This window comes from Mesoplodon mirus, assembly GCF_964341445.2.
Source record: "Mesoplodon mirus genome assembly, chromosome: 1".
NCBI classification, from domain to species: Eukaryota; Metazoa; Chordata; class Mammalia; order Artiodactyla; family Ziphiidae; genus Mesoplodon; species Mesoplodon mirus.
This window is the reverse complement of record NC_138976.1, coordinates 70670571-70690491: the sequence shown is the minus strand read 5'-3', so window position 1 is coordinate 70690491 and position 19921 is coordinate 70670571. Positions and strand designations below refer to the sequence as shown.

Here is a 19921-nt window from a genome sequence, read left to right as displayed (position 1 = left end):
CACAGACTGGGAGAAAATATCCGCAACACATATATATAGCTAACAAAGGACTTGTATCCAGAATATATAAGAGAATTCTTTAAATTTAATAATAAAATACACGGGAATAATAAAGTCAGGAAAGTGGTTTCTTCTGAGGACAGAAGAAAAATACAGAAAATCTTGATTAAAACTATGTTTATTTTGTTTAAAAATTGCTGGGTAGTTGGTACCTAGGCCTTTATTACAATTGTATTTATTCGTTGTTCCATGCTTAAAATATTTCTAATTAAAAAAGAAAAGGTTAACACTGTACCCAAAGAGAAAGTTTAATTCATAGTAAATTATCATAGTCACTAGACATTTAATGAAGGATTTTTCCCTTGTCTTATTCACCTATGTTTATTTGATGTTAAGCACAGGACACAGATAAATATATGTAAAATTGGAGAAAAGGAAAAGATTCAATCATATCTCTAGCTTCTTACTAGCCATTCCTACTTAATTGCTTAAATGCTTCCCTCATCACTTCAAACAACTTATTAAAAACTGCAGTTCACTGATCTTTCTCCACACCATGGACTCAAGCTTTTTTATTTTCTTTGCTGATTCCATCATATTTAAGTCACAGAGATAGCATGCTGCTTAGGAGCACAAGCTTTATAACCAAACTGCCTGGGTTCAAATCTTAAATTTACCCACTCAAAAATTGCCTGGCTTTGGGCAAGTTACTTAATCTCTCTGTGCCTCCGGACAAATGCTGAATACATACATACAACGTGCTCAGAGCTAAACCTGGCAAATAGTCCTGCTCAATAAATGTTAACCATTCTTTTTAATTTTCTTCTTATTGCTATTATTACAACTACCTCCTGACTCCTCTTTGTCTCTTCCTTTGTTCCCTCTATGTCAAGGAAGGTACTAAGTACTGTTGATTGTTCCCAGAACAATCTGACCTTCTCCCTATTTCTGGTTACCAGTAGTGGAGGTCTAGACTACTACAGCCTTCTTCCTACAAGCTTTGCTTTTCTTCAATTCCTCTCTATTCCAATGTATTACATACTACTGTCAGATTAATCTTTATCCCCTTCCATAAAACCCCCTTTCCTATAGCATAAGTAGTTCTATGAGGCTCTATAGAAAAAAAGAAGTATTTCACAGTGAGTTCCCAATTAACCACTACTATTAAAAAGTATGGTGGTAGAAAGTCTCAAGGTTGAATTTTAATCCTACAAATATCAAAGCAAGCTAAATTTATTACTATAAGAGGAGCAAAAATATATTATAAATTGCCTTTGAGTAGCATTAGTAGTTCCCTATTAGGTCAGCAATCACTCCTAACATAGTTTGAGATATGATTTAGTATAAAAATCGCCAGTCTGGGGCTTCCCTGGTGGCGCAGTGGTTGAGAGTCCGCCTGCCGATGCAGGGGACGCGGGTTCGTGCCCCAGTCCGGGAAGATCCCTCATGCCGCGGAGCGGCTGGGGCCGTGAGCCATGGCCGCTGAGCCTGCACATCCGGAGCCTGTGCTCCGCAACGGGAGAGGCCACAACAGTGAGAGGCCCACGTACAGCAAAAAAAAAAAAAAAAAAAAAAAAAAAATCACCAGTCTTTTTTGAGTAATCACTTACCTCTCTGGGCCCTAGACTCTTGATATTAAAAAAAAATTACAGATGTGTCATCGATCTCTATGCTCCCAGAACCTAGAAGGTAACACTAATTGAGCACAACATTCTTTCCTGATGAATCCAGAGTAAGCATAGTTATCCAGGAAATCAATACCAATGGAGGACTGGCAGAAGTGGACCTATATGTCATTTTGAACTACACAATCTCTGGAGTTTCTCCTAATTTTAAACTTTAAAGGTCTGTGATTCTATTCTAAAGTTCTATGAATCTACATAAAATTCATCTCATTTAAAATTTATAATTCATTTAAGACTACTTCCAGAAATCTAGAAAGCACCCTGAAATCTTTCATACAAATTATTTTTGTATAGCTTCAAAGTAATTTGGTTTAAATTTTAAAACTGTATTTTGAAACAAATTTCATTGTGATATTTCAGTACTAACTCATATGTAGGTGAGAATGCATTTTGGAACACTATTAAAATGGGCCCAGAAATTTGATATGGGCACACAGAAGTTATACAACTACTCTTTGAAATGTAGTTCCTGAAAATTTGAACAACATGAAACTCAACTTTTTTTTTTTTTTTAGCATTTACCTTTTTTCTTCTTTTGCTCTCAGCTGTTCTTCCTGTCTCAAAACTTGAACCATTACAGATTCAAAAACTCCACTTGTCAAGCCTGCCAAACTTCGTGGTGTTGACCGACGCCTTGTTGAAGTACATGCAGTTCCCTTCTCATCCTCCAATCCATAATAGCCTCTAGATGTAACTGCTATCGTTGTCTTTTCTCTCAAGTGCCTTGGAGAAGAATAAGTCAATTCACAGGTCAAATCTTCTGGGTAAGCAATAAACCCCCTTAACCAGCATCTTAAGAAGAATCCCTTTTGCTAACTACATAAAAATTACTTAGTTAAACCTTGCTTAGCTATGTTTCAGATTTTTATCCTCCCTACATAATTTCTAATTTTCCTTACTCATGTCATAAAGTCAGTCTGAATGACAGTCTCTTCCCTACGTTAAAAAAATATAAAATTGAAGCACTAAAATTAAGAATTAAAGATCTCTTTAATGAAAAAATTTTATTGTTTGCAAAATTAAATGTAGCTTATCTTTACATCTCTTCATATATTTCATACTACTATATCATTGCTATGGAAAAATATACAATCACACAAAAACATTTTGGGAGAGAAAATTTATGATATATAAACACTTTGAAGTAATTATAAACAAATGAAACATTAGAATATATAATTTTAAGTTGTAAGCATTACAATATATAATTGTAAATTTAGAAACCTTCTGACTAAACTATAAAAAGAACCTAGGAATCTAGATTTCCTCTTCAACCTCACCATAAGTGTCTCCCTACCCTATGATATTTATTATTACACTAAGATACTAGTCTAATGCTTAAAGATAAGGATGAAAAATTTTCTTAGCAGTTTGCTTAATTATCCATAAATTGTCTTAATGAATTTGGATTAAAACTATTTACACTGAAGAAAGAAACATTAATCTTATAAAATTTTAAGTCTAGAATAAAAACTGAATTCTGAATTTATGAGTTAACTGTAAACCTATATGAGTTAATCGTAAAAAGCACCAGGGAAAGTATCTGCTGTTCTACCTCTGCAAAACATCCCAGAGCCTCTGAAGGCTTTGTACATGTTGTTTCTACACTGGTAAAATCAAGTCAATCTTTTTTTTTTTTTTTTAATTTAATTTAATTTTATTTTATTTTTTTGCTTTATAACAAATTTAATCAGTTATACATATACATATGTTTCCATATCCCCTCCCTTTTGCGTCTCCCTCCCACCCTCCCTATCCCACCCCTCCAGGCGGTCACAAAGTACCGAGCTGATCTCCCTGTGCTATGCGGCTGCTTCCCACTAGCTATCTACCTCACGTTTGGTAGTGTATATATGTCCATGCCGCTCTTTCACTTTGTCACAGCTTACCCTTCCCCCTCCCCATATCCTCAAGTCCATTCTCTAGTAGGTCTGTGTCTTTATTCCTGTCTTACCCCTATGTTCTTCATGACATTTTTTTTTCTTAAATTCCATATATATGTGTTAGCATACAGTATTTGTCTTTCTCTTTCTGACTTACTTCACTCTGTATGACAGACTCTAGGTCTATCCACCTCATTACAAATAGCTCAATTTCATTTCTTTTTATGGCTGAGTAATATTCCATTGTATATATGTGCCACATCTTCTTTATCCATTCATCCGATGATGGACACTTAGGTTGTTTCCATCTCCGGGCTATTGTAAATAGGGCTGCTATGAACATTTTGGTACATGTCTCTTTTTGAATTATGGTTTTCTCAGGGTATATGCCCAGTAGTGGGATTGCTGGGTCATATGGTAGTTCTATTTGTAGTTTTTTAAGGAACCTCCATACCGTTCTCCATAGCGGCTGTACCAATTCACATTCCCACCAGCAGTGCAAGAGTGTTCCCTTTTTTCCACACCCTCTCCAGCATTTATTGTTTCTAGATTTTTTGATGATGGCCATTCTGACTGGTGTGAGATGATATCTCACTGTAGTTTTGATTTGCATTTCTCTAATGAGTAAAGATGTTGAGCATCCTTTCATGTGTTTGTTGGCAGTCTGTATATCTTCTGTGGAGAAATGTCTATTTAGGTCTTCTGCCCATTTTTGGATTGGGTTGTTTGTTTTTTTGTTATTGAGCTGCATGAGCTGCTTATAAATTTTGGAGATTAATCCTTTGTCAGTTGCTTCATTTGCAAATATTTTCTCCCATTCTGAGGGTTGTCTTTTGGTCTTGTTTATGGTTTCCTTTGCTGTGCAAAAGCTTTTAAGTTTCATTAGGTCCCATGTGTTTATTTTTGTCTTTATTTCCATTTCTCTAGGAGGTGGGTCAAAAAGGATCTTGCTGTGATTTATGTCATAGAGTGTTCTGCCTATGTTTTCCTCTAAGAGTTTGATAGTGTCTGGCCTTACGTTTAGGTCTTTAATCCATTTTGAGCTTATTTTTGTGTATGGTGTTAGGGAGTGATCTAATCTCATACTTTTACATGTCCCTATCCAGTTTTCCCAGCACCACTTATTGAAGAGACTGTCCTTTCTCCACTGTACATTCCTGCCTCCTTTATCAAAGATAAGGTGACCATATGTCCGTGGGTTTAACTCTGGGCTTTCTATCCTGTTCCATTGATCTATCTTTCTGTTTTTGTGCCAGTACCATACTGTCTTGATTACTGTAGCTTTGTAGTATAGTCTGAAGTCAGGGAGCCTGATTCCTCCAGCTCCATTTTTCGTTCTCAAGATTGCTTTGGCTATTCGGGGTCTTTTGTGTTTCCATACAAATTGTGAAATTTTTTGTTCTAGTTCTGTGAAAAATGCCAGTGGTAGTTTGATAGGGATTGCATTGAACCTGTAGATTGCTTTGGGTAGTAGAGTCATTTTCACAATGTTGATTCTTCCAATCCAAGAACATGGTACATCTCTCCATCTATTTGTATCATCTTTAATTTCTTTCATCAGTGTCTTATAAATTTCTGCATACAGGTCTTTTGTCTCCTTAGGTAGGTTTATTCCTAGATATTTTATTCTTTTTGTTGCAATGGTAAATGGGAGTGTTTCCTTGATTTCACTTTCAGATTTTTCATCATCAGTATATAGGAATGCCAGAGATTTCTGTGCATTAATTTTGTATCCTGCAACTTTACCAAATTCATTGATTAACTCTAGTAGTTTTCTGGTAGCATCTTTAGGATTCTCTATGTATAGTATCATGTCATCTGCAAACAGTGACAGCTTTACTTCTTCTTTTCCAATTTGGATTCCTTTTATTTCCTTTTCTTCTCTGATTGCTGTGGCTAAAACTTCCAAAACTAGGTTGAATAAGAGTGGTGAAAGTGGGCAACCTTGTCTTGTTCCTGATCTTAGTGGAAATGGTTTCAGTTTTTCACCATTGAGGACAATGTTGGCTGTGGGTTTGTCATATATGGCCTTTATTATGTTGAGGAAAGTTCCCTCTATGCCTACTTTCTGCAGGGTTTTTATCATAAATGGGTGTTGAATTTTGTCGAAAGCTTTCTCTGCATCTATTGAGATGATCATATGGTTTTTCTCCTTCAATTTGTTAATATGGTGTATCACGTTGATTGATTTGCGTATATTGAAGAATCCTTGCATTCCTGGAATAAACCCCACTTGATCATGGTGTATGATCCTTTTAATGTGCTGTTGGATTCTGTTTGCTAGTATTTTGTTGAGGATTTTTGCATCTATGTTCATCAGTGATATTGGCCTGTAGTTTTCTTTCTTTGTGACATCCTTGTCTGGTTTTGGTATCAAGGTGATGGTGGCCTTGTAGAATGAGTTTGGGAGTGTTCCTCCCTCTGTTATATTTTGGAAGAGTTTCAGAAGGATAGGTGTTAGCTCTTCTCTAAATGCTTGATAGAATTCGCCTGTGAAGCCATCTGGTCCTGGGCTTTTGTTTGTTGGAAGATTTTTTATCACAGTTTCAATTTCAGTGCTTGTGATTGGTCTATTCATATTTTCTATTTCTTCCTGAGTCAGTCTTGGCAGGTTGTGCATTTCTAAGAATTTGTCCATTTCTACCAGGTTGTCCATTTTATTGGCATAGAGTTGCTTGTAGTAATCTCTCATGATCTTTTGTATTTCTGCAGTGTCAGTTGTTACTTCTCCTTTTTCATTTCTAATTCTATTGATTTGAGTCTTCTCCCTTTTTTTCTTGATGAGTCTGGCTAATGGTTTATCAATTTTGTTTATCTTCTCAAAGAACCAGCTTTTAGTTTTATTGATCTTTGCTATCGTTTCCTTCATTTCTTTTTCATTTATTTCTGATCTGATTTTTATGATTTCTTTCCTTCTGCTAACTTTGGGATGTTTTTGTTCTTCTTTCTCTAATTGCTTTAGGTGCAAGGTTAGGTTGTTTATTCGAGATGTTTCCTGTTTCTTAAGGTGGGATTGTATTGCTATAAACTTCCCTCTTAGAACTGCTTTTGCTGCATCCCATAGGTTTTGGGTCGTCGTGTCTCCACTGTCATTTGTTTCTAGGTATTTTTTAATTTCCTCTTTGATTTCTTCAGTGATCACTTCGTTATTAAGTAGTGTATTGTTTAGCCTCCATGTGTTTGTATTTTTTACAGCTCTTTTCCTGTAATTGATATCTAGTCTCATAGCATTGTGGTCGGAAAAGATACTTGATACAATTTCAATTTTCTTAAATTTACCAAGGCTTGATTTGTGACCCAAGATATGATCTATCCTGGAGAATGTTCCATGAGCACTTGAGAAAAATGTGTATTCTGTTGTTTTTGGATGGAATGTCCTATAAATATCAATTAAGTCCATCTTGTTTAATGTATCATTTAAAGCTTGTGTTTCCTTATTTATTTTCATTTTGGATGATCTGTCCATTGGTGAAAGTGGGGTGTTAAAGTCCCCCACTATGACTGTGTTACTGTCGATTTCCCCTTTTATGGCTGTTAGTATTTGCCTTATGTATTGAGGTGCTCCTATGTTGGGTGCATACATATTTACAATTGTTATATCTTCTTCTTGGATCGATCCCTTGATCATTAGGTAGTGTCCTTCTTTGTCTCTTCTAGTAGTCTTTATTTTAAAGTCTATTTTGTCTGATATGAGAATTGCTACTCCAGCTTTCTTTTGGTTTCCATTTGCATGGAATATCTTTTTCCATCCCCTTACTTTCAGTCTGTATGTGTCTCTAGGTCTGAAGTGGGTCTCTTGTAGACAGCATATATATGGGTCTTGTTTTTGTATCCATTCAGCCAATCTGTGTCTTTTGGTGGGAGCATTTAGTCCATTTACATTTAAGGTAATTATCGATATGTATGTTCCTATTCCCATTTTCTTAATTGTTTTGGGTTCGTTATTGTAGGTCTTTTACTTCTGTTGTGTTTCTTGCCTAGAGAAGTTCCTTTAGCATTTGTTGTAAAGCTGGTTTGGTGGTGCTGAACTCTCTCAGCTTTTGCTTGTCTGTAAACGTTTTAATTTCTCCATCAAATCTGAATGAGATCCTTGCTGGGTAGAGTAATCTTGGTTGCAGGTTTTTCTCCTTCATCACTTTAAATATGTCCTGCCACTCCCTTCTGGCTTGTAGAGTTTCTGCTGAGAGATCAGCTGTTATCCTGATGGGGATTCCCTTGTGTGTTATTTGTTGTTTTTGCCTTGCTGCTTTTAATATGATTTCTTTGTGTTTAATTTTTGACAGTTTGATTAATATGTGTCTTGGCGTATTTCTCCTTGGATTTATTCTGTATGGGACTCTCTGTGCCTCCTGGACTTGATTAACTATTTCCTTTCCCATATTAGGGAAGTTTTCAACTATAATCTCTTCAAATATTTTCTCAGTCCCTTTCTTTTTCTCTTCTTCTTCTGGAACCCCTATAATTCGAATGTTGGTGCGTTTAATGTTGTCCCAGAGATCTCTGAGACTGTCCTCTGTTCTTTTCATTCTTTTTTATTTTGCTCTGCAGCAGTTATTTCCACTATTTTATCTTCCACCTCACTTATCCGTTCTTCTGCCTCAGTTATTCTGCTATTGATCCCATCTAGAGTATTTTTTATTTCATTTATTGTGTTTTTAATCGATGCTTGATTCATCTTTAGTTCTTCTAGGTCCTTGTTAACTGTTTCTTGCATTTTGTCTATTCTATTTCCAAGATTTTGGATCTGGGAAATAGAATCTTGGATCATCTTTACCATCATTATTCTGAATTCTTTTTCAGGTAGAGTGCCTATTACCTCTTCATTTGTTAGGTCTGGTGGGTTTTTATCTTGCTCCTTCTCCTGTTGTGTGTTTTTCTGTCTTCTCATTTTGCTTATGTTACTGTGTTTGGGGTCTCCTTTTTGCAGGCTGCAGGTTCGTAGTTCCTGTTGTTTTTGGTGTCTGTCCCCAGTGGCTAAGGTTGGTTTAGTGGGTTGTGTAGGCTTCCTGGTGGAGGGGACTAGTGCCTGTGTTCTGGTGGATGAGGCTGGATCTTGTCTTTCTGGTGGGCAGGTCCACGTCTGGTGGTGTGTTTTGGGGTGTCTGTGGACTTTTTATGATTTTAGGCCACCTCTCTGCTAATGGGTGGCGTTGTGTTCCTGTCTTGCTAGTTGTTTGGCATAGGGTGTCCAGCACTGTAGCTTGCTGGTCGTTGAGTGAAGCTGGGTGCTGGTGTTGAGATGGAGATCTCTGGAAGATTTTCGCCGTTTGATATTATGTGGAGCTGGGAGGTCTCTTGTGGACCAGTGTCCTGAAGTTGGCTCTCCCACCTCAGAGGCATAGCACTGACTCCGGGCTCCTCAATTTGGGATGATGTGTTGTCTATTCATGTATTCCACAGATGCAGGGTACATCAAGTTGATTGTGGAGCTTTAATCCGCTGCTTCTGAGGCTGCTGGGAGAGGTTTCCCTTTCTCTTCTTTGTTCTCACAGCTCCTGGGTCTCAGCTTTGGATTTGGCCCCGCCTCTGCGTGTAGGTCGCCGGAGGGCGTCTGTTCTTCGCTCAGACAGGACAGGGTTAAAGGAGCAGCCTCTTCGGGGACTCTGGCTCACTCAGGCCGGGCGGGAGGGAGGGGCACGGAGTGCGGGGCGAGCCTGCAGCGGCAGAGGTCGGCGTGACGTTGCACCAGCCCGAGGCGCGCCGTGCGTTCTCCCAGGGAAGCCGCCCCTGGATCACGGGACCCCGGCAGTGGCGGGCTGCACAGGCTCCCGGAAGGGCAGTGTGGGCAGTGACCTGCGCTCGCACACAGGCTTCTTGGCGGCGGCAGCAGCAGCCCCAGCGTCCCACGCCTGTCACTGGGCTCCGCGCTTTCAGTCGCGACTCGCGCCCGTCTGTGGAGCCCCTTTAAGCAGCGCTCTTAATCCCCTCTCCTCGCGCACCAGGAAACCAAGAGGGAAGAAAAAGTCTCTTGCCTCTTCGGCAGCTCCAGACTTTTCCCGGACTCCCTCCCGGCTAGCTGTGGCACATTAGCCCCCTTCAGGCTGAGTTCTCGCCGCCAGCCCCAGTCCTCTCCCTGCGCTCTGACCGAAGCCCGAGCCTCAGCTTCCAGCGCCGCGCGCCCCGGCGGGCGAGCAGACAAGCCTCTCGGGCTGGTGAGTGCCGCTCGGCACCGATCCTCTGTGTGGGGATCTCTCCGCTTTGCCCTACCCAGGTATGTGGGGAGTTTCTTGCCTTTTGGGAGGTCTGGGGTCTTCTGCCAGCGTTCAGTAGGTGTTCTGTAGGAGTTGTTCCACGTGTAGCTGTATTTCTGGTGTATCCGTGGGGAGGAAGGTCTCAAGTCAATCTTAAAGTAAGCATTCAATATGCTGGATAAGAATCTATGTAAATTAAAATTTGACCCTGTAGTCATATTTTCCTGCTTTCCTATAGGCACAGGCTTTCTGTAATATAAAATAAGCTAAAGGTTCACCGAAACATAAACCTTTATGGCATGAAATATAATCAAACTCCTGTCCATCTTGGACTATATTTACAGTGGTTTATTACTCTAAGTTAGAGTAACTTTATAACAATCTTACTCTCAGGCCATCTAGGTCCCATGAATAGTATGACTGCAAGGTTCTACTGAACTGTGGCGCTATTATGTGTTTTCTTTATTATGAGGAGATAACATTTTAACTAATTCAGCTTTAGGCAGGGAATAAACTTTTAAACTGGTTTTCTAGTAATGCTAAAGAACTTGAGCTAATCTATCCATACTGTTTCAGGCTGTGATCTTTTAAGCACAACAGCATACATCTATATAGTGGCTAACTGGCTGAGATTAAGGAATGTGGGCCCAAGGAAAATAAACTGGCAATAACAGATCCTGAATGGGTATACCTGGGTTCATTTTAGCATAGTGTTCACACTGGCGAACCAACTAGTTCTGTAATTTTAATTATTTCCTCATCAATACTAATGGAAAAGAACATTAATGGACAATATTACACTGAAATGTGATGACATGTCAGAGGTTACACGGTATGTAGAGCACTGGGGATAAGGAGAGTTGAGGGAAATATTAAGTCATATGGCTTATAAACTGTCATGTAAACAAGTCCGAAACTAAATTTTACCCTTTAACTTCAGTCTTATAAGTAGAGAAGATGAAGTCATAAACTACTTTTTTAAACAGTATTTTCTCATAACAAAGAGGAATTAATATCCTTTATTACTCATCAGAAATAAGAATTTATAAGCTTTGATATTTATCATTCATAACCCAAATACAAAGAAAACGATGATGCTTCTCTTGTATCAATACATAAAGATGAAAGGGTCTAAGGAAAAAAATTCTCATACAACATTAGTGGGTATGTAAAATTGGCACAGCCTTCTTGGAAGTCAATTTGGTAATAATCATTAAGATTTAATGTGCACATATCCTTTGACCCATCATGCTTCTAGGAATTTACCCTATAGACATATATCCACAACTGTGAGCAATAACACACACACACACACACACAAAGTATTGTTTGTCATTCAAAAAGAACAACCTGGAAACAAATGTCCTTCGATAGAAGACAGGTTAAATAAAGTCACGTACATCACAACATGCAATACCATCATCCATTAAAAGCAACAGGTAAATCTGTATGTATTCACTATAAAAGATGTCCACATTACACTGCTGAGTGTAAAGAAGTTGTCTGGGGGTAAAATATATTTTTTACCCCAAAAGGAATTATATACAAGTATATGTAAACATACATATGGCATCCAGCAGTGTGTGTTTGTGTACATGTTCAAACTCTCACCTAGATTACTTCAATCTCTTTGTGACATGTCTCCTGACTTCTACTCTGATCTCCCTCCAGTCTATCCTTCAAGCTGCAACCCAGGTAATCCTTTTAAAAAGCCAATCAGATTATGTCATTGCCCTGCTCTGTCTCCTCCAAAGCCTCCCAGTTATACTTAAAATACAATGCAAAGTTCTGATGGCTTACAAGAGTTAGTATGATATGGCCCTCACCTACCTCTTCAGACCCTATTTTCAATTACTCTGACCTTAGCTTTTTGTGTTCTGGCCACAAAAGTCTCCTTGTTATTCTCAGTCACACCAACATCTGCTTTGCACTTGATCTCTCCCCTGTAAGGCACTTTGCCCCCAGATATTTGTATGGCTAGGCACTATCACTTCATTCAAATCTGTATTCAAATATCACCATATTTGAGAGGACTTCCCTGACCACCATAACCTGTAAAGGATTCCCTGTCATTCTCTATTGCTTTACTCTGGTTTCTTTCTCTTCATGTTACTTATCATACATTAATTATCTATTTATTTGGTAATTATCCATATCCTCACCAGAATGAAAGCTCCAGGAGGATAAGCACTTTGTTTTGTTAATGGCTGTTACCTTCAGAGCCTCAAACTGTAGTATATAGATATAGTATTTGGAAGGATACAAGCCAAACCATTTATTTTTCATTTTAAATTTACACACTTAAAGTTGAAAAATTCTAGCCATCTATTTTGTCCACAGTAAAAGAACACTGATTAAACATTTGTTACTAACTAGTACTTGAGTTTTCTTTCATCAGAGAATAAAAGTCAATAAAATAAGATGAAAGTAAGTCTCACCTCCAAATAAGAATTGTCAGATAATCAGCAATCAAATAATACACTAAAATAACTCCCCCTTTCCAAAATTCAAGTTTTCCTTCCTATTAGGAAAATTATTCCATAAAATCAGTCTGACGGTAGTTTGAAAATAACAGATTGCTAACTGTAAGCAAAAGCTAAGCAATAATTATGGTTGATTCACTGAGTTTTATAGTTACCCTTTTTCTTTTTTTTTCCCCTCACAAAGAAAGCATGAAAGGTCTTTTCTGTGGTGTTGATGCATTCCAAATTTCAGAATTCAGAGGTGCAATTTTCTTTAAAATTATTAAAATAAGTATTAAGGTGGAAGTAAACTGATATTGTTTTACTTAAAGTTAATATTTGGACTGACCCTCTACTATAAAAAGATGACTGGAAAGGTTTCTGCTATTACATGATTTTACATTACCAAAACAATGTAGAAGTGTCACCTATAAAAAGTTTATCTGTCCACTTAAAAGTTGGAAACAGAATCATCTAATGTGCTTTAAAATGTTCTAAATGAAGTTTCAGTCACTTTTTAAACCCATTTACTTAAAAAAATATTAAAATGCAATATAGCCCTCAGGGTCCTGACAAGAAAGAGATAATACTCAAAAGGAGGTGATGTTTAATAAAGACACCATTTACAAATGTGCAGGTAAGGTTAAGGGAAACTAGGAAGGGATGGTGAAGCACTCGTGGACTAGCTAGAGAGCATTATTATCACTCTAGGCTCAATAGGGAAAGGGGGTGGAATAGTTACTAGAACCAAGAAGCTGTCATTGTAGAAGAGGGCCACACGATGATGATGCAGTTACTGAAGCCCAGCAAAGAAGCTGTTAGAATAAATATCCCTACCTCTCTGTCAGCGCCTCCAACTGACTGAACCCAATCAGAAGCCAGAAAACAAGGCAGACCAGTTGATAACAGTCCTTAGAGATCAGCTTCCTGGGGCACAGAGCATAGAGCACAGGGTGGAGAATAGATTTGAAGGTGCAAATGAAGATTATCCAGCACAACAGGAACTTAGTATTAGTTTTCAAGAGCAACTAACTGAAATTAGGAAAGGCAGAACTTTTTTTGGTGGATTTCAACAAAAACTTTTGCATGTTTGATAGATAAGCATCATTATGTAGTCAGCCCAGCCTGTCATGCACTTTTTCCATCTGGATTTGTGTATCTTTATGAGCTCTGAACTACAACAGTCTTTAAAACCAAGTACCAAAATAAACTCAACTTAAAACAAGCCTTTCAAATAACTCTACAGCCAATTATTAAACCAAGATTTTCAAAACTAATGAAGTATCAAAACGCCCTCACCAAAAATAACTTTTCATAACATTAATATTATTTTTTAAAATTTAAAATATGCTTAATCTCTCAATTCCAGGATCTAGTTTAATGTATTGTGATATAACATTTTATAATATATAAAGCATAATAGTACAGAAGAACCTATATATGATTTATAAATATATATGCATACAATAGGGGTACATATTCAAAACCTTTTCTGCTTGAGAAGCCAGATCATAAAAGTTTGGAGACCACTCCTCTCATCTCCAGCTTATATATGATACCCCTAACAGTTTTGGAACAAAGAAGTCTTCATCCACACCAAAGGAAAAAAAAAAAAAAAGCATTTATCACAGATTGTTAAACTTATTTCCTACTTGATCTTCTTTACTTTCTATTCTCCCAATTGTTACTCTTATTCCCCTTGCATTTTAAACTCATCTTCATCCAGACCTCCAGTCCCTTGTTTGGTTCCTTTTTTTGCTCTATTTGCTCTCACATAATTCAGCCTCTTTCAGCTATTCATATAGACAACTAAGTTGGGACCCATCATATATGACTAACCTCTTCTATCTCATCTCCCTTGACCAACTTATCTTTGTGTCTCAGGCACCCTCTCTCTCTCTTGCATCTCAGCTAAAAGGTCCTTCACGCCTATACCTCCACTACTAAGCACTGTAGGAAAAAAAAAAATCACCACCTTGTAGTTTATTGTCCAACTGTAACCTAAACTGGGCTCGCCTAAGATGACCTCTTTGAAGGAAGTCAACTCCCTCTTCGGTTCTCCATAACAGCAACTTCAAATGCCATCAATATTCAAAAACTTCACCTCACTATCCATTATCATATAGCAGTTGACTTTGCTTATTACTTATTTCACAGAGAAAATGGTAGTTTTAAAGAAAGAGCTCGATTAACTTCCTGATTCTCAAAAAACAAAATTATCTGAATCCAAACAAAATGTATCTGCACTTTAAGTTGCAGTGAAAAAAGTGTCTCTTATCAAAAACTAATCCTGCAGTAGGTTTTCAGAATTTTTACTTCATTAACTATCTCCTGGATCTTCAGCCTCTACCTGCTAGTTGCCTTTAGCATATAAACATGTCCAAGTTTTTATTAAAAACAAACCATTCCCCTTGAGAAGAGCCACATCTAAATCTTGGTCCATTTCACCTTTCAATCACACCTCAAACTGTCATTTGCCTGTACCTACTCTATTGAAATCCCTCTTCCCAAATGACCTCCTAGTTATGAAATTCAAGTGATATTTTTCATTTCTTATTCACTCAACCTCTGTATACCATCTGATTACTCTTTTATCAAGACCTTAAACTGGACTTTGCAGAAAGAACAGTTTTAGATAGGTAGGAAAGAGTGGAAAAGAAATACTAATTAAGAAGAAAAATATTCATTCATATTATTCAAATTCATTCATTCAAAATATTTACTGAGCAACAGGGATTCAGCAGTGAACATGCTGACAGTTTGCATATATTTGGGTTGAAACAATGGTGACACCACTGAAAAAAATGTTAAAGTTGAAAAGAAAAATATGAAAATTGGGAAGGAGACCTGGGTTAGAAATACACTTAGTTTTTAACATTTTGATATAACACTTGCACAACCAGCTGGGAAAGTTCTATGGACAGAAATATGAAGCTAAAACAAAAGGAAAGGCTCAAGATATCAATTTGAGAGTCTTAGTGATAAAGTTATAAAAGAGTCTCTCCACAGAGGAATAAATATAGGGAGATATGATCTTAGTGATAAAGTCATAAAAAAGAGTCTCTCCACAGAGGAATAAATATAGGGAGATATGACCTAAAGGCATAACTTTAGGGATTATCCATAATTATAAAGAAAAACATAGCAAAAGAAGAGGAAGACTCAAAAGACAATAGTTTAAGTTAAGAAACAGCACTATAAGGGAATTCCCTGATGGTCCAGTGGTTAGGAGTCAGCGCTTTCACTGCAGGAGCCCAGGTTCGATCCCTGGTCGGGGAACTAAGATCCCACAAGCCACGTGGCGTGGCCAAAAAAAAAAAAAAAAAAAAAAAGAAGAAGAAACATCATAATAAAAACCAAAGGAGAAAAGTTTTAAGTACCAAGTGATCTAAACTATTTAATTCTCCAGATAGATGGAAAAAGTACTAAGTAAAAACCAAGGATTAAGCAAGAAGGCATTCATTAGTATGGAAAACTAATAAGGGAATAATTACAAAGAACCTTATAAGTTAAAAAATCTTTCAGAGTCTTTGTTCATACCTGAAGTGGCACCAAATAAGTGACATAATTCCCCTAAAGAACAACCAAAGACCACCATAACTAATTTTTTGAAAACCAAACATTCTGCTTAGAATAAATTTCCATTTCTTGATTTTGCCTTACTAATTTAAGGAAGGGACAAAGGTAAATGTAAAGTTTTTATTTACATAGGAAGGATACTTGAGAAGTGTCTTACCAACCTCAACAACTCTGATAAGCATTTTTAGTAAGTTAGGGCTGTTCTGTTGAACATTTTACTACCACTACAGCTAATCCTTACCATATAGAAGCAGTCATGAGTTTTCAGTACAGGCAGAACAGAGGGCTCCCTAGGTCCTTATCTTTCATATAGTCTGGTTATGTTCATGTTCCCTAGAAGATACTAAAGTGACAAGTCTTTAAAGTGGGCAGGTAGATAGCTTGGCTCCCTTTTCTTGGCTAACTCCTCTAACTATCTGCCAAGTACTGATGAGGATTTAAAGTAGGACACCATAAATTCAAGATACTTTCAGATGTGACAAAGACACAAAGAGGAAAGATGGGAAAGCTGGGGCGAGTGTTGCCTCTACCTACTTGAAATAAGAGGTCATAAAAAAGAGATGTAGGCACCTAACAAGAGCTGAAGACTTAACTGAAATTAGGAGGATGTGGCAAGTGGATATTATGGTGTTCACAGAAAATAAGCAATGCTACCAACCTCTTTCTTTATTGTGCATTCCAAGAATGGGGAAAATGTCATTCTTATTCCACACAAACTAGTAATTCCTGTTGTTCTCTCAAATTATTTTTAATTTAAAAATGAATATTTTATTTTCCCCTCCTTTATTGAGATATAATTGACATAAACCACTGTGTAAGTTTAATGTGTACAATGTGTTGATTTGATACACATATATTTTGCAACATTATTACCACCACAGGGTTAGCTAACACCTCCACTGGGTCACATAACTAAAAAGAAATATTTTAGGAATTCATTTCTGAATTATATCTTTCTTCTGATTAAATTATCACCTTGCCTTCTGGGTTTTGCAAGGTCCAGCATGGGTTACAGTACTCTCTATCTGGCCCTGTTGCTGTCATTCCATCACTCACTCACTCCACAAACATTTACTGAGCACCTCTGGGTGCCAGCCTCTGCTTTGGGTACTGGGGATTCAGAAGACAGTGGTCTTTGTCTTCCAGGTACTTGCTGCTCTCTTGCATTTTCTAGCCATGCTGGAATGATGGAGATGATTTCCTTATCCAGATGTGCTGCTTGGTATTGCACCTCTGTATCAGTCTCTCTGTTCTTTCTTCCCCTTATCATCTGGTAAGCTCCCTTCCTTTCTTCAAAATCCAAGTCAGATCTCTCCCTCCGTGGAGACGTCTCTATCTTTGACAATAATCATTCAACTCCATCTCATTGTGGTTCCTTCTTTATGTCTTTAGCAGTAGAAGATCTTTTCTGGTAGGTCCCAGTCTTTTTCACTGATGGTTGTTCTGCGAATAATTATGATTTTGGTGTGCTCATGAGAGGAGGTGAGCTTAGGGCCTTTCTACTCTGCCATCTTGGCTGATCTCTCCGTCTCCCACATATTTCTTATGCCAAGTGACCAAAACATGGGTGGTGCAAATGTTGAGTCCACAACAGTATTTTATACTATTAAAAAATATAAAAAGTAACATGTACAAATAAAAACATGAAAATTTCATTTCTGGAAAATTCAGAAAAAATCATTTGACAAAGGACTCATCCTACCAGATATTAAAATGGATTTTAAAGTCACAGTAATAAATTTAATACCAGAAGTTGAATAGTTAGACATACCAACAGTAGTGGAGACAGTTCAAAAGTAGATCCAAATACACCAGGACTTTAATATATTACAAAAATGGTATACCAAAGCAATGGAAAAAAGTGATGCTGTGACAAGTAGCTGGATGTGAGAGAAAGATAAAGCTGGATTTCAACCTCACTCCTTGACCAAAGCAAATTCCAGACAGATCCATTTATTTGTTCATTCATTCATTTATTCCTTTATTCAATATTAAATACAGATAGATACTGAGATAGGTGTTGGCATCAACACTTACAGGCAAGATTCCTCCTTGCTGAACTTACACGCTAGTAAGAAGACACACAAAAAAATAGTAAAGAAATACACATACACATAAGTCTTAACAATAATATACTATAAGTTCTGTGAAGGACAGTCAAGAATAATTTCTCTGAGGAAAATGAGAGGAGGAGCCAGCCATGGCCAAAACAAAACAAAACAAAATAAGCCAACAGAAACCCAAAGAAAACCTTGGGAATAAGAGTGTTCTAGATAAAACAAAGAGGAAGTATAAAGGTCCTGAGGTGAGAAATGGCTTGGTAGGTATATAAAGAACAGTAAGCCAAACTCCTTACTATAGCCTAAGTGCCAATGAAGTGCTTGATGCAGGGTTCTGACTTCTCAATGTACATTTTTTTTAAAGTTCACCATGGCTGCCAGGTAGAAAATGGACTCTAGGAGGAAAAAGCAGAAGCAGGAAAAACAAGTCAGGAAACTATAGCGGTATTTCAGGCAAGAGATGATAACAGTTTGTACTTAAGTGGCGACAGTGAAAAGAAATGGGCAAAATTTAAAATATACTTTGAGGAAGAAAGCTCAGAAATGGTTGATATGCTTAACAAGAGAAATGAGTGAAAAGGAAGAATCAATTAAAAAATCATGTTTTTTGGCCACAGCAACTTCCCAGACAGTGGAGTCATTTGCTCAGAAGGTAAGAACAGACTTAGAAAAGGAAAGCAAAACAACAAACCTAAAGTTCAGTTTTAAACATGTTAAAATTTGAATTGGCTAACTTTTATTCAACATAGTATTGGAAATCCTTGTCACAGTAACCAAAAAATAAAAAGAAATAAAAGGAATCCAAATTGGAAAGAAAAGTAAAACTGTCACTGTTGGCAGATGACATAATACTATACACAGAAAATCCCAAAGACACCACCAAAAACTACTAAAGCTCATCAATGAATTAAGTAAAGATGCAGAATACAAAATTAATATACAGAAATCTGTTGAGTTTCTATACACTAACAATGAACTATTGGAAAGAGAAATAAACAATCCCATTTTGTATCACATCAAAAAGAGTAAAACACCTAGGAATAAATCTAAGGAGGTAAAAGAACTGTACTTGGAAAACTATAAGACACTAATGAAAGAAACTGAAAATGACACAAACAGATGGAAAGATATTTCATGTTCGGGGACTGGAAAAATTAATATTGTTAAGATGACCATACTACCCAAAGCAATCTACAGATTCAATGCAATCCCTATCAAAATACCAATGGCATTTTTCATAGAACTAGAACAAATAATTTGAAAACTTGTATGGAAACACAAAGACACTGGAAAGCCAAAGCAATCTTGAGAGAGAAGAACAGAGCTGGAGGTATCAGGCTCCCTGACTTCAGACTATATTACAAAGCTACAGTACTCAAAGCAGTATGGTACTAGCACAAAAACAGACACATAGATCAATGGAACAGAATAGAGAGCCCAGAAATAAACCCATACACTTATGGTTAATTAATCTACAACAAAGGAGGCAAGAATATGTAACGGGGAAAAGACAGTCTCTTCAATAAGTGGTTCTGGAAGAAAATGGACAGCTTACATATAAAATAATGAAATTAGAATATTTTCTTATACCATATACAAAAATAAACTCAAAATGTATTAAAGAACTAAATGTAGGACCTCCCTGGTGGTCCAGTGGCTAAGACTCTGCTCTCCCAAAGCAGGTGGTGGGCCTGGGTTCGATCCCTGGTCAAGGAACTAGATCCCACATGCCGCAACTAAGAGTTCACTTGCTGCAACTAAAGATCCCACATGCCACAACTAAAAAAAAAAAAGATCCCGCATGCTGCAACTAAAGATCCCACGTGGCACAACGAAGATCCTGCACATGGCAACAAAGATTCCACATGCTGCAACTAAGACCCAACGCAGCCAAATAATAAATAAATAAATAAATAAATAAATAAAAGAACTAAATGTAAGATGGAAAACCATAAAACTACCAGAAGAAAACAGGGGCAGAACACTCTTTGATATAATTCATAGCAATATATTTTTAATATTTCCTTTCCTATAGCAATAGTTCCTTTCCAATATTTCCTT

The 19921-nt window shown here is 37.2% G+C and overlaps 1 protein-coding gene across 3 annotated transcripts in view; it reads right to left on the bottom strand.

The window, feature by feature from the left end:
• BRD10 (bromodomain containing 10) overlaps nucleotides 1-19921 on the bottom strand; it is a 112781-nt gene that overhangs the window by 74333 nt on the left and 18527 nt on the right. For 2 of the 3 annotated variants that reach the window (XM_082618064.1, XM_082618065.1), the window contains exon 2: nucleotides 2208-2408. The exons of the other annotated variant lie outside the window; for it this stretch is intronic. In XM_082618064.1, the coding sequence (XP_082474190.1) occupies nucleotides 2208-2408 (201 nt within the window). The remainder of the gene's footprint in view (nucleotides 1-2207; nucleotides 2409-19921) is intronic. 3 annotated transcript variants of the gene reach the window in all.